Source organism: Polypterus senegalus, chromosome 17 (genome assembly GCF_016835505.1).
Source record: "Polypterus senegalus isolate Bchr_013 chromosome 17, ASM1683550v1, whole genome shotgun sequence".
Classification (NCBI taxonomy): Eukaryota; Metazoa; Chordata; class Cladistia; order Polypteriformes; family Polypteridae; genus Polypterus; species Polypterus senegalus.
In genome coordinates this window covers 87,195,722-87,208,821 of record NC_053170.1, presented here as the reverse complement: position 1 = coordinate 87,208,821, position 13,100 = coordinate 87,195,722, and the positions used below count along the sequence as shown (strand labels likewise).

The following is a 13,100-nucleotide window of genomic DNA, read 5'->3' as shown; positions in this document are numbered from 1 at the left end:
AAAGTCATTACTTGTGTTATTTTTGTAAGAAGATTCTTTATTTCCACACCCGTCCACCAAAACGACGCGATAGTTTTCTTATTTCAAACACTGCGGCTGTGAAAGGAAATTAAACCGAATTCAAAGCAGAAGCTTTCAAAGATAAACGTAGGCATGATGTAATGGTTAAGTCACTGGAGTGTAAACCACAAGTTCACCGGCTCATTTCCCACGTCTTTCTCAGCAAACCACTTAACGTTGCCTGTGCTCAAAGTCTTTATCGATATTAAACACCTGTCACTTAACTCGATTTTGCAAGTTACCTTGAATAAAAGCATCAGCTAAAATAAAAGTGTCGCAACTACTGGGTATAATACGGTCGAGGAGCGTGTGCGTGAGAATGAACGACGCGTCAATGGAGGGCGGGCTTTATTCCCTGAAACTTTTCGTTATTGGCTGTCACTGTTGTCCGTTATTTTTTTCAGCTAGCGAAGCATTATTTTTTTAGACAATGTCGCAGAGCGATTCTTAAAATAATAGCACGATCTAGGTATGTAACTAATTTAAAAGAATATAAAATGAAACAACAGTGGTGTTGTCATCAATTCAGATAACAATTTAATATCACAACTCCTCACAGGCTTTTTCTTCAAACTGCCAATCACCATATCCGAGACGACATGTTGGGCGGAACCTTTTTTCTTTCGCGTCGTTGATCTCGCATGTTCTCTCTTCTCTTTTCAACGTCCGCTTCCAGGTGTCGCGATACTGAGAGAGGAGGAGGAGGAGAGTTAAAAAAAAAAAACACCACCAAGAGAAGAAAAAACATTAGAAGGAAGAGGAAATAGGGGCTTGTATGGTTTCTAAAGTTTCTCCGAACCAGATCCCTCCTACGCCCCAAAATATATCTCCGTAAAATTGTTAACGGACAACGCGAGGAAAGCAGCGTGGTGAGTTGTTTCCCGTCTCGGATGAGTGTTTCGAATGTTCTGTTGTGTTTTCTGTCGAACCTCGAGACAGGGAGGAAACTGCCTAAGAGAAAGAAGCGAGACGGACGAGGGGAAAAAAAAAAAAAAGATGACAAAAGAGTTTAGTAAGAGGCGTTTGTCCTGACGGCTGGAGTGGTGATATGCGCGATGTTAACGCAGGTGACAGTCCCCTCTGTCCCAAGCCTGGCTCGTGTGTGGAATTCCGGCCAAAGAGGCGCCGCCGAAACCGTCTCCTAGCGGCGATGATTTTCATGCAGTGGTTGGGTGACTCGGGAACTGTTGGTGTTAGTTGAAATATCATAAGAGTATATTCGCCTGTAGGAGACATTAGTGTAATTTGTGCTTGGTTTTTCTCGAGTCTTTATTTTGTACACCGGTAAATAATTCCTAACAAAATCGAGTGACTTTTTAGAAACGTGGCGTTGCTTTTAACTGACGTTGAAAATGAATCAAGGAATCGCCGTAAGCCTTACTGTTAAACCCCCGTTGTCATGTCAGACTTTTAGGGCCTCGCTTATAACGTCGCGGGTGTGTCTGCGGCCCACTGTATGCGTGTATTTTTATGAAAGCTTCACGAAATAAATAGCCGCATAGGGAAGTGTCCTGATCATTTTTGCATTCATTTTTGTATGCACTGTCGCAAAGCGCTTTCATAAAAGTACGGATTGCTGATTGAGGATGACTTACCAATGTTAAACTGCCTTAGCGGTACTTCCCTCTCTAGTGTGCAGTATAAGAGAAACGTCTTTTTTATCACTTAACATTTATTCGACTCGCGTTTGTTGTGTGGTTTTTTTTTTCTTTTTAATAAAAATACAAGGAATATTACGGGTTATTGTTTGGCCACTTGGCTTCCTTTAACAATATAAGTAAGCAAACCATACAGATCTACAGTAGGGGACCCCAAGTTCAGCCCGGGGAGTACCAGTGTGGCTGCGGGTTTTCATTCCATCCAGTTTCACAAATAAATGATTCAGTCAACCTTCTGAATGATTGATTTATTTTTTTTAATCAGTCTTGTACCTCTCTTAGTTTGCCTTCAGAAATAAGTGTTAGTATAATTAGATTTGAACAAAATTCAGAAATTTCATTTACCACGTTCTTTATAATTAACTTTTTTCCTGTGGTCCTTACTGTTTTAATTGTATCCAAATGCTGACAGTCAGTGGTGCGCAATACAGATGCAAATGACACTGAGTACTGTACTAAAGGGAAGCAGCTACCTTTGTAAGAAAAAGCTTAAAAGACCCAAAATATAAAAAGAGTGTCTCTCGCACCCTAATTCTTCCTCCACATCCCTAAAAATGATCATTTTATCAGAAATGGGGGAAAACAGCCGCTTGTTTAGTAAAAGCAGGAGTCGAGTTAAAAGCTAAAGGAGTTTGGGAATGAACCCCTGTGGTTAATGTGGCCCACAGGACTGAACCTGAGGGCAAACCTTTTATTACTAATCGGCACACAGACGAGTGTAACGTTAAAGTAGCAACTCTGCTTTATTATCTGTTATTTGCACCCGTGTCTGCCCAGCTTGCCACCGTCGGTATTTGGATACAATTTAAAGAGCAAACTCCACAGAGAAGAGTGGGTTAATTGAAATAAAAGCAGTAAAAGGAAGTTAAGCTTTCAAAATTGTTTTCCTTGTCATAATTTTTATATTTCTTCTCAATGCTAATAATATCATACTAGAGCACTTTTCAAAATGCAGAATAAGAAGAAACAAAGTAGCGAAACAGTTTGATTGATTGAGACCCAAGTGACTCACCGATTTATGAAACTGGTTAGAATGAAAGTGTGACGACTGTGGCAGTTCAGGTGAGGACTTGGGAACCCCGATCTACCTAATAACTTTCATAGGTAAAGTTTAATAAGTCCTTCATTGTTAATAGAAACAAAAGTAGGTAAAAGCTTTGCTAAAATCTCGTTGTTATGATGACCTTTGGTTCAGTTGTCTAACGCAAGGCAGGGTAATCCTTTTTTGCCAGATTTGTTCGCCATCTTTAAAATGATGCCAGGGCCAGCTTGATTTAGAGGTGCATTGGTATTAAGAGCTCCAGCAGATAAGATACAATTTTGATAATTTATATAAGCTGCTTTTGTTTATTTTTTGCATCAATTGCATAATTTTTGGTTAGTAACACAGTTTTCTATTTTGCTGAATATTTCAAATTTTGTGGAAGTGAGCGTCTTATTTATTCCGCTAGTGATTACAATATTCTGTTCTTGGAAAATAACGTTTTAGTGATTCCTCTTCACTTGCGAAAATGTAAGTAGCATCAGGTGCGGGTTATTTACATTTATTTTTGCTATGCAGAGTTTAATATGTTTAAATTAATGGGTTTTAGTAACCTTGTCAGTAAGATTAATAGCTGTCCATTTCATTGATTTGCTCTTCGCTTTGAGAGAGAGGTTGGGAGCGTGCGCTTAGGCATTGTTCAAATTGGAATTCCTTGGAAGCAACATTACAAAATACTCCGTTTTCTCCTGTGAACCAGTTGGTCTTGAATTAATCAGTTAAGCATCATCACCTTATACATTAATGCACTGCTCTTCAGTTACGGTCCTGGAGGGCCGCACTCATAACAACCATTTTCCTAATTGGAGGCCATTCCTCGCTGATAATGAAATTTGGTGTTTAAGGGTATGGATTGTTAGTGCTTTATTTCTTAGAAGGCAAATCTAAGTCACATTGTAGTTTTTCATTTTCTGAGAACATTATCCATATACTTTGTGGACTGGAGCGAATGGGAACCTTTTCTCTCTCATTTATTTTTCAAACCTTTTATTAAGACAGATACGTCATGATACATATGCTCAGGTTTAAATGGAACCAGTGTAGCTGGAGAGCTAGTGGTACCTTTGTCATTTATATCTTTTTATTAGCTGTTGGCTTAGGAAACAAATTTAAACCTAAATGCAGATGTTTGAACAAAGCATTTCATAATTCTGGATCATAATAAGTGGGTTAACTTAAAAAAAAAAAAAAAGACTTGGCTTTGGCAGCAAAGAAATAGATTCTAATTAAGAAATTGATATTAGTGAAAACCTACAGCCCCCCAGATCTGTAACTGAGTAGTGGTTATCTGTGACTTAGTGCTGCTGTGTTTGATGTTAATGTTTTGATAATCTGTGAATATGTTAGGTTGAGTTGTAGTCTGAAGTCAGCAGGCTAGGAAAACAGATTGATGGATGGCATGCCGTGCAGTAATCTTTGTCACTTTTTTAGCTGTGTGTTTATCTTCCAAGTGCTTTACCACGGTGTCTTGTTTAACTTTTGTGTTTGTATTGAGTTATTTATTAACCTTGGAATGGTTCTCAGTTTTATTTTATTTTCCAGCTTAGTTCTAAAGTAGAGCAAAACAAAATGTAATATTCAAATTCTGAGAGAAATATTTTTCATTTTTGGTAATTGTTTTTTTTTTTTTTTTTTATGTATGTAACGACAATCATGTTAGGTTGCATTTAAGTACTTTGCACTTGTTTTGTTTAAGGAAGGACCCAGGTAGCTAAACATTTGCTTTTCTCTTATAATAGCTTGCTTTGATAGTTCTAGAGTAGTGCTTGATAAAGCTTTCCTTTGACAAAAATTATTAACGAGCTGTGGATAGTTTGAATGCGATAATGGCACTTGTTTGTGTTGTGTGGTTTTGTTGACTTTTTGGTCTAATTTTCCTTTGGGGGAACAGTTGGTTTTTCAGTGTTGTTTTATTTACCTTCTTATTATTTATTTTATGCTGATAAAGATTTTAACCATTTAAAAAAAAAAATGCACTCAACCGGCTTTTCTTTCTTTTTTGCAGGAACCTCAGAGAGAATCTGTATGTAAGAAGAATAATACTCGCCCCGGAGGAGTGGGTCAGAGCCGGGAGAGGATAGAGATTTCTTTATTGATAAAACTGTATCTTGCATTCCTTTGTATAAATTAACCTGCACCATGGAGGCCGTTGCCAAATATGATTTTAAAGCAACTGCAGATGATGAGCTCAGTTTTAAACGCGGAGACATCCTCAAGGTATCAGGTTTTTTTTATTATTATAACCAAGCAATAATTCATTATGCAGTGTAATAAGTTGTTTGTTAACTTTAAGTCCTTTTTTTAAGGACTTCACACTTGTTGGTTTCACCATTTAGGATGAATCGAATACAGGGCTGGGGGATGCATTGTGGTTTATTCTACACGTGATGTGTTTTATTCTACATGGCTATATTGTGGACATCGAAAAAAAAAACTTTGGAACCCAGAGGGCTGTTTTTGGTGCCAGACCCGTAGCGGTATACAGTGGTGTGAAAAACTATTTGCCCCCTTCCTGATTTCGTATTCTTTTGCATGTTTGTCACACAAAATGTTTCTGATCATCAAACACATTTAACCATTAGTCAAACATAACACAAGTAAACACAAAATGCAGTTTTTAAATGATGGTTTTTATTATTTAGGGAGAAAAAAATCCAAACCTACATGGCCCTGTGTGAAAAAGTAATTGCCCCCTTGTTAAAAAAGAACCTAACTGTGGTGTATCACACCTGAGTTCAATTTTCGTTGCCACCCCCAGGCCTGATTACTGCCACACCTGTTTCAATCAAGAAATCACTTCAATAGGAGCTGCCTGACACAGAGAAGTAGACCAAAAGCACCTCAAAAGCTAGACATCATGCCAAGATCCAAAGAAATTCAGGAGCAAATGAGAACAGAAGTAACTGAGATCTATCAGTCTGGTAAAGGTTATAAAGCCATTTCTAAAGCTTTGGGACTCCAGCGAACCACAGTGAGAGCCATTATCCTCAAATGGCAAAAACATGGAACAGTGGTGAACCTTCCCAGGAGTGGCCGGCCGACCAAAATTACCCCAAGAGCGCAGAGAAGACTCATCCGAGAGGTCACAAAAGACCCCAGGACAACGTCTAAAGAACTGCAGGCCTCACTTGCCTCAATTAAGGTCAGTGTTCACGACTCCACCATAAGAGAGACTGGGCAAAAACGGCCTGTATGGCAGATTTCCAAGACGCAAACCACTGTTTAGCAAAAAGAACATTAGGGCTCGTCTCAATTTTGCTAAGAAACATCTCAATGATTGCCAAAACTTTTGGGAAAATACCTTGTGGACTGATGAGACAAAAGTTGAACTTTTTGGAAGGCAAATGTCCCGTTACATCTGGCGTAAAAGGAGCACAGCATTTCAGAAAAAGAACATCATACCAACAGTAAAATATGGTGGTGGTAGTGTGATGGTCTGAGGTTGTTTTGCTGCTTCAGGACCTGGAAGGCTTGCTGTGATAGATGGAACCATGAATTCTACTGTCTACCAAAAAATCCTGAAGGAGAATGTCCGCCATCTGTTCGTCAACTCAAGCTGAAGCGATCTTGGGTGCTGCAACAGGACAATGACCCAAAACACACCAGCAAATCCACCTCTGAATGGCTGAAGAAAAACAAAATGAAGACTTTGGAGTGGCCTAGTCAAAGTCCTGACCTGAATCCAATTGAGATGCTATGGCATGACCTTAAAAAGGCGGTTCATGCTAGAAAACCCTCAAATAAAGCTGAATTACAACAATTCTGCAAAGATGAGTGGGCCAAAATTCCTCCAGAGCGCTGTAAAAGACTCATTGCAAGTTATCGCAAACGCTTGATTGCAGTTATTGCTGCTAAGGGTGGCCCAACCAGTTATTAGGTTCAGGGGGCAATTACTTTTTCACACAGGGCCATGTAGGTTTGGATTTTTTCTCCCTAAATAATAAAACCATCATTTAAAAACTGCATTTTGTGTTTACTTGTGTTATATTTGACTAATGGTTAAATGTGTTTGATGATCAGAAATATTTTGTGTGACAAACATGCAAAAGAATACGAAATCAGGAAGGGGGCAAATAGTTTTTCACACCACTGTATATATACCTGAAAGGCCCATGGAAGAAACTGGCTGGCCTGAATAATGGCCTACGCATATCTGTTAAGCTATGCTACTGTTGTACTGCTTTACTGTCTAATTCTTGCAGTCTGCTGCCATAGAGGCATATTCTCAGAAGGTCACTACACCTCTCTGCTATCACCACCTGTCTGGCCCGATTACAGATCTTTACTATATTAAACTCTTCACCTAATATACTGCTATCTAGTTACACTACTTAGACAAGTGCCGCTAATTTTATTTTAGTTGCAGTTCACTTTTGCGCTTTCTTGTAGGTTTCTCAAGAAAAAAATGGAAAGGATTTCAGTTGTACTTTAGTTAGGAATCCGATCAAAACAATAGATGCATAGTATATGCAGGGTGGTACAAGCAGGCAAACAACTTTTCTTTGCCCTTCTGGTCCACAGGAGGTTTCTTTCCTCCCTGAGCTCACCTTAGCGCATCTGCATTATGGTGTGACATGTGCACGGCCCCTGTCAAACTCCCACCATCCCCTGCATAAGTTGAACCGCATCTGAGGGAGTTCAGGTGCCTGATGCCATATGCGTCCGGGGGATTGATTCTAAGGAGGTGAAAATCATGTGTTCTTGGGGGGGTTGCTTCTGGCACTAAAAACTTTTTTGAAGCACGTCATTCAAAATTTTGAATTTTGGTGTTAGGCCCTTAGAATGGGTGGTAGAAAATGGTGAAAACTGCGAGATTGAAATTGCTACAGCTTGCTCTATAGTATCAGTTTATTACATTCTGGCTTATGTTACCATTAATGTAATGTGACATGACTGTGGCTGTTCTGCACAGTGGTTTGCCACAATGAAGTGACATGTAGTCACAGATATTCTGGTCAAAAAGTGCACTTTTTATTTTTTGAAATGTTGTTCTTGTTTTGTGCAGTTACCTGTTTTGTTAAATTTAACTTGTTTGTGAGTTTACTTTGTTTTGCATACACATCTGAAATTGTTCTAATACAAATCGCTAATGAATGTAAATGAGAGTGATTTAATGCAAACAGGTTGCAGCCTTCAGGGACTACTCCATCATATTGGTGTGATTGTATGAATCAGAGGGTTAAATCAAGCATTTATGAAGTGTTTGAGAGGAGAATTCATTATTATAGTTTTCTTGCTTGTTTTGATTCTTCATGAATGTAAAAGTTGTACCATATCAATTAATTCAAATCAAATGCAATTAAGTACACATTATTTGCCATATCGTAGATGTTTTAAACCAACGTTGCATTGACCACTTGACAAATGTCACTCTCACCAATACTGTGTGCCTTTAATTCAATTGATTTCCTTCAATGTCTTTTGCAGTTTCAGATTCCTGCAAAGCTTTCATCTGATAAATGTTAAAGTTTTGAGCTGCAAATGTAAGTGCTGTGCTTATCAAATGGTAAGCAAGATTGTGCAAGTAGTTCATGGGTCAAAGAGTTGCATACTTCCTCTTTCAAATACTCCTGCTCACTTTTAAGTTGCACGGACACAAACTAACTGCTAAACTAGAGGACTCAAGGTAACCCCAGGATTTGAATAAGGAAGTAAAAACTATGGCTAATGTGGAGGAGAGAGTGGCAATGCGTTCTACTGCAACCAGGAGTAGTGTTTCATTGAGCAAAAGGGTGGATGGATAGATTCAATATGTGACACAGATGAGTATCACAGCATTCTGTACTTGTGAACAGTACTACAACTTGTATGTACAGTATATAGACATGTCTTAGTGTAGCTTGTAATCCTTTAAACTTGTAGCAGGTATTTAATGTTGCTTGAGGCAGCAGACATGGCTGTTACTTTCCATAATAATCAATGAGATGGTTGTATACTTGTCTTTACTGAATTGAATTAGAATATAAACTCCTGAAGGCCCATTTGACACATTACAGTTCTAAATCCCTACTCCATCTTTCTTAGATTGATGTAAATGCTTTCATGTCAATACTTGATAGATTGTATTTGGCAGATACCTACCCTTTACTTCTAATACTTAGTATCAATTCTGTTATAATGCTTCCTTTAGGAGTAAAAAAATGTTCTGTCCTAAAGTACAAAAACACAAAAAAGGCAAAAATGTGGTATGAACTGCAGTCTGTTGTCAGTATTAAAGTTTTAACTGACAGGAAATCGCCGAGTAAAAAAAGAGAAAATGAAAGACCACTTACTGGTGGAATGATTTAATTGATCACTACAAAGTCCATTCTTTTTCAGTCTTTAAAGGTAGAAGGTTACAAAGTCAATATCAAGAAAAAAAGCAGGAGTGATCAACATGCCCCCTCTTAAACACTCCTTGCATACAGTATGATTTCCTCTTTGTTCGTTAAGATTTATTCAGTGGAGTTTGTTTTCTTTCCTCTTGTGCTGTTTGGTATAAATCTGAGTTTAGAATGTAAACTCAAAAAAATGAAAGGAACACTTTGAAAACACATCAGATCTCAATGGGAAAAAGAAATCCTCCTGGATATCTATACTGATATACACTGGGTAATATGTTAGGAACGAAAGGATGCCACATCGATGGAAATGAAAATGATCAACCTACAGAGCCCTGAATTCAAAGACGCCCCAAAAATCAGAGTGAAAAAATTATGTGGCAGGCTAGTCCATTTTGCCAAAATTTAATTGCAGCAACTCAAAATTGTATGCAGCACTTTGTATGGCCCCTGTGTTCTTGTATAAATGCCTGACAACATCGGTGCATGCTTCTAATGAGATGACAGATGTTGTGGGGGATCTCCTCCCAGATCTGGACCAGGGCATCAATGAGCTCCTGGACAGTCTGAGGTGCAACCTGGTGGCATTGGATGGACCAAAACATAATGTCCCAGAGGTGTTCTATTGGATTTAGGTCAGGAAAGTGTGGTGGCCAGTCAATGGTATCAACTCCTTCATCCTCCAGGAACTGCCTGCATACTCTCACCACATGAGGCCAGGAATTGTCGTGCACCAGGAGCCACTGTACCAGCATAGGGTCTGACAATGGGTCTAAGGATTTCATCCTGATACCTAATGGCAGCCAAGGTGCCTTTGTCAAGCCTGTAGCAGTCTGTGTGACCCTCCATGGATATGCCTCCCCAGACAATCATTAATCCACCACCAAACTGCTCATGCTGAATGATGTTACAGGCAGCATAATGTTCTCCATGGCTTCTCCAGACCCTTTCACTTCTGTCACGTGCTCCGGGTGAACCTGCTCTCATCTGTAAAAAGCACAGGGCACCAGTGGTGCATCTGCCAATTCTGGTATTCTATGGCGAATGCCAATCGAGCTGCATTAGATTAGATTAGATTAGATTCACTTTATTGTCATTACACATGTATAAATACAGGGCAACGAGATTCAGTTTAGCATCTAATCAGAAGTGCAAAGAGCAGAAGTACAATAAATATAATATGTGCATATTATGTACAGTTAAATACAATATTTACAGTTAAATGCGATATATACAGTTAAATACGATATGTACAGTTAAGAGCACAGTGAGGATGGGAATAGATATATAGATATATATAAATAGATATACAAATGTTCTAAATGCGGATGGCAAATATACATATTTTACAATATACATTTATGTACCTATACATGTATTTGTATGTACTATAAGTATATATATATATATATATATATATATATATATATATATATATATATATATATATATATATATATATATACATACATACACATACATACAGGTGTGTTATGTATGTGCAGTAATACTATGAGTATTGTAATATATACAGATGTACAATATATGATGTACAGGTGTGCTGTGTGTGCACTGGTATGTACAAGGAAGGGAGGAGGAGGAGTAGTGTAGAGGATTAAGTGTGTGGATGTGAAAGTTCAACGGGGGACTGAGTTCAGAAGTGTGACCGCTGTGGGGAAGAAGCTGTTCCTAAACCTGCTGGTTTTAGTTGGAAGGCTCCTGTATCGCCTTCTGGAGAGGAGGAGCTGGAAGAGTTTGTTGGCTGGATGAGAGGAGTCTGCTTGTCTCCTAGAATCTCCTCCATGCCCTTGAGACTGTGCAGGGAGACACAGCAAACCTTCTGGCAACGACACGTATTGATGTGCCATCCTGGAGAAGTTGGACTACCTGTGCAACCTCTGTAGGGTCCAGGTATCGCCTCATGCTACCAGTAGTGACACTGACTGTAGCCAAATGCAAAACTAGTGAAGAAACAGTCAGAGAAGATGAGGAGGGAAAAATGTCAGTGGCCTCCACCTGTTAAACCATTCCTGTTTTGGGGGTCATCTCATTGTTGCCCCTCTAGTGCATCTGTTGTTAATTTCATTAACACCACAGCAGCTGAAACTGATTAACAACCCCTCTGCTACTTAACTGACCAGATTAATATCCCATAAGTTTCATTGACTTTATGCTGTACTCTGATTAAAAAGTGTTCCTTTAATTCTTTTGAGCAGTATAGTTGAATCATTTTACTATTTCAATATTCAAAGCTGAAATAAAAAGTTTAAATCTCCATCTCCAGTTTTTTCCATATGTCATATGACTTGGATTTCAAGAGTGTCATTGTGTTCCTGCAATCATACTACATGTGGGGAAGCCATAAGAAATCTTTGTGCAGTTAGAGCAGATGCATGAACACTCCAGTCATGCTGAAGCCTCACTTGCAATGGTCTCTCTCTCTCTCTCACACACACATACACCATTGGCCATCAGATTTCAGTGGTTTTGTGCATTCAGTAACGTAAATTGTGAAACATGTAAGACAGTCGGTGCCAGCTGTATCTAAAATGGATTACTTAGGGTGTAGGCAAGACTAGTCGAAGGCAACTAAATGAAAACTAAAAGCTGTGTATAATAACAGTGTTTGTGGTTCACCCTTCCTCTAATTCATTGACGAATCATGCATGATGTCATAGAAGTAACTTGAGCAGTAAGCTTGTATAACTCTACTGTGGTTTTCATTTCTTTTCCTTTTTTTTCTATTTATTGAAACTGACTTTACAAGTGAAATGAAATTGAGAAAATCAAAGCAAAATGAGCAAGGTGCTTTTTCGTACACATGTAACAGCTAAAATTAGGCTCCATGTGTGAAGTAAAGATTCTCATTAAGCCGCAAAGCAGCACTGTCACTAAAGTTTTTATTTATATATAAAAAACAGGTTATTAACACAGACATCGATGCTCATATTAATGCTACCTTGTTTTGATTGCACAATGAGAGAGTTGGAATAATTTTAATACACTTAATGACCAAGAGACAATGCCTGTCCTGATTTATGCACACAAAACGTACAAAAATCTGGGAGGCGACACTCCTTTTAATTTTATGCTATACTAGCAAAATACCCGCGCTTCGCAGCGGAGAAGTAAAGTATTGAAGTAATGAAAAAGAAAAAGAAACATTTTGAAAATAACGTAACTATTGTCACTATTGCGAGTGATAAGTGTTGCTGTCTTGTGTGTGTGTGTGTATGTATATATATATAATAATTTTGTGGTCCCCGGCCGGTGGACCAGAGGAGGGCTTGTGCCTCCTCCAGACCGCGAGGGGGCGTCCGTCCTGGTTATGTTGGGGGCCTCGGGTACAGGGCTTGGAAGCCCAGCCCTGTAGGGACCCGTGGCCACCGCCAGGCCGCGCCCCGATGCCGGAGTATCCCATGTGGGACCCGGTCGGGACGCCCAGGAGGACCAGAAGAGGGCTTGTGCCTCCTCCAGACCGCAAGGGGGCGATTGCCCTGGTTGTATCGGGGGCCACGGGTAGGTGGCTTGGAAGCCCAACCCTGTAGGGTCCTGTGGCCACCGCCAGGTGGCGCCCTGGTGCCTGAGGAACCCTTGAGCCCAGCACTTTCGCCACACCAGGAAGTGCTGGGGGGAAGACGACAGGGGACACCCGGACAGCTTCCGGGTGCGCAGCGGCACTTCCGCCACACTGGGGTGTGGCCAGGACTGATTGCCGGGAAGCAGCTGGAGCCCATCCAGGTTCCCATTTAAGGGGCCGCCTCCCTCCAGTCAGCAGTGGATGTCGGGTGGAAGAGGACAGAACTGGAGAGAGGACGGGAGGTGGTCGAGAGAAAGGCAGAGAAACTGTGTGGCCTGGACATTGGGGGAATCGGTGCAAGAGGCACTGGGGTTTGTGTGCACGTTAAATTTCTATATAATAGTTGTAAAATAGTGTGTGGTAGAATTATGTTGTCCGTCTGCCTGTGTCCGGGTCCCAGTCCACTATATGTATGTATATATGTATGTATATATATATGT

At 39.8% G+C, this 13,100-nt stretch overlaps 1 protein-coding gene across 1 annotated transcript in view; it reads left to right on the top strand.

Moving 5' to 3' along the window:
- The first annotated feature begins 778 nt into the window (after nucleotides 1–778).
- The window catches only part of grb2a (growth factor receptor-bound protein 2a), a 71,673-nt gene continuing 59,351 nt past the window's right edge, over nucleotides 779–13,100 (top strand). Inside the window, exons 1-2 of the mRNA XM_039739294.1 lie at nucleotides 779–929; nucleotides 4,766–4,977. Coding sequence (XP_039595228.1) covers nucleotides 4,900–4,977 — 78 coding nt within the window. The 5' untranslated portion in view covers nucleotides 779–929; nucleotides 4,766–4,899. The remainder of the gene's footprint in view (nucleotides 930–4,765; nucleotides 4,978–13,100) is intronic.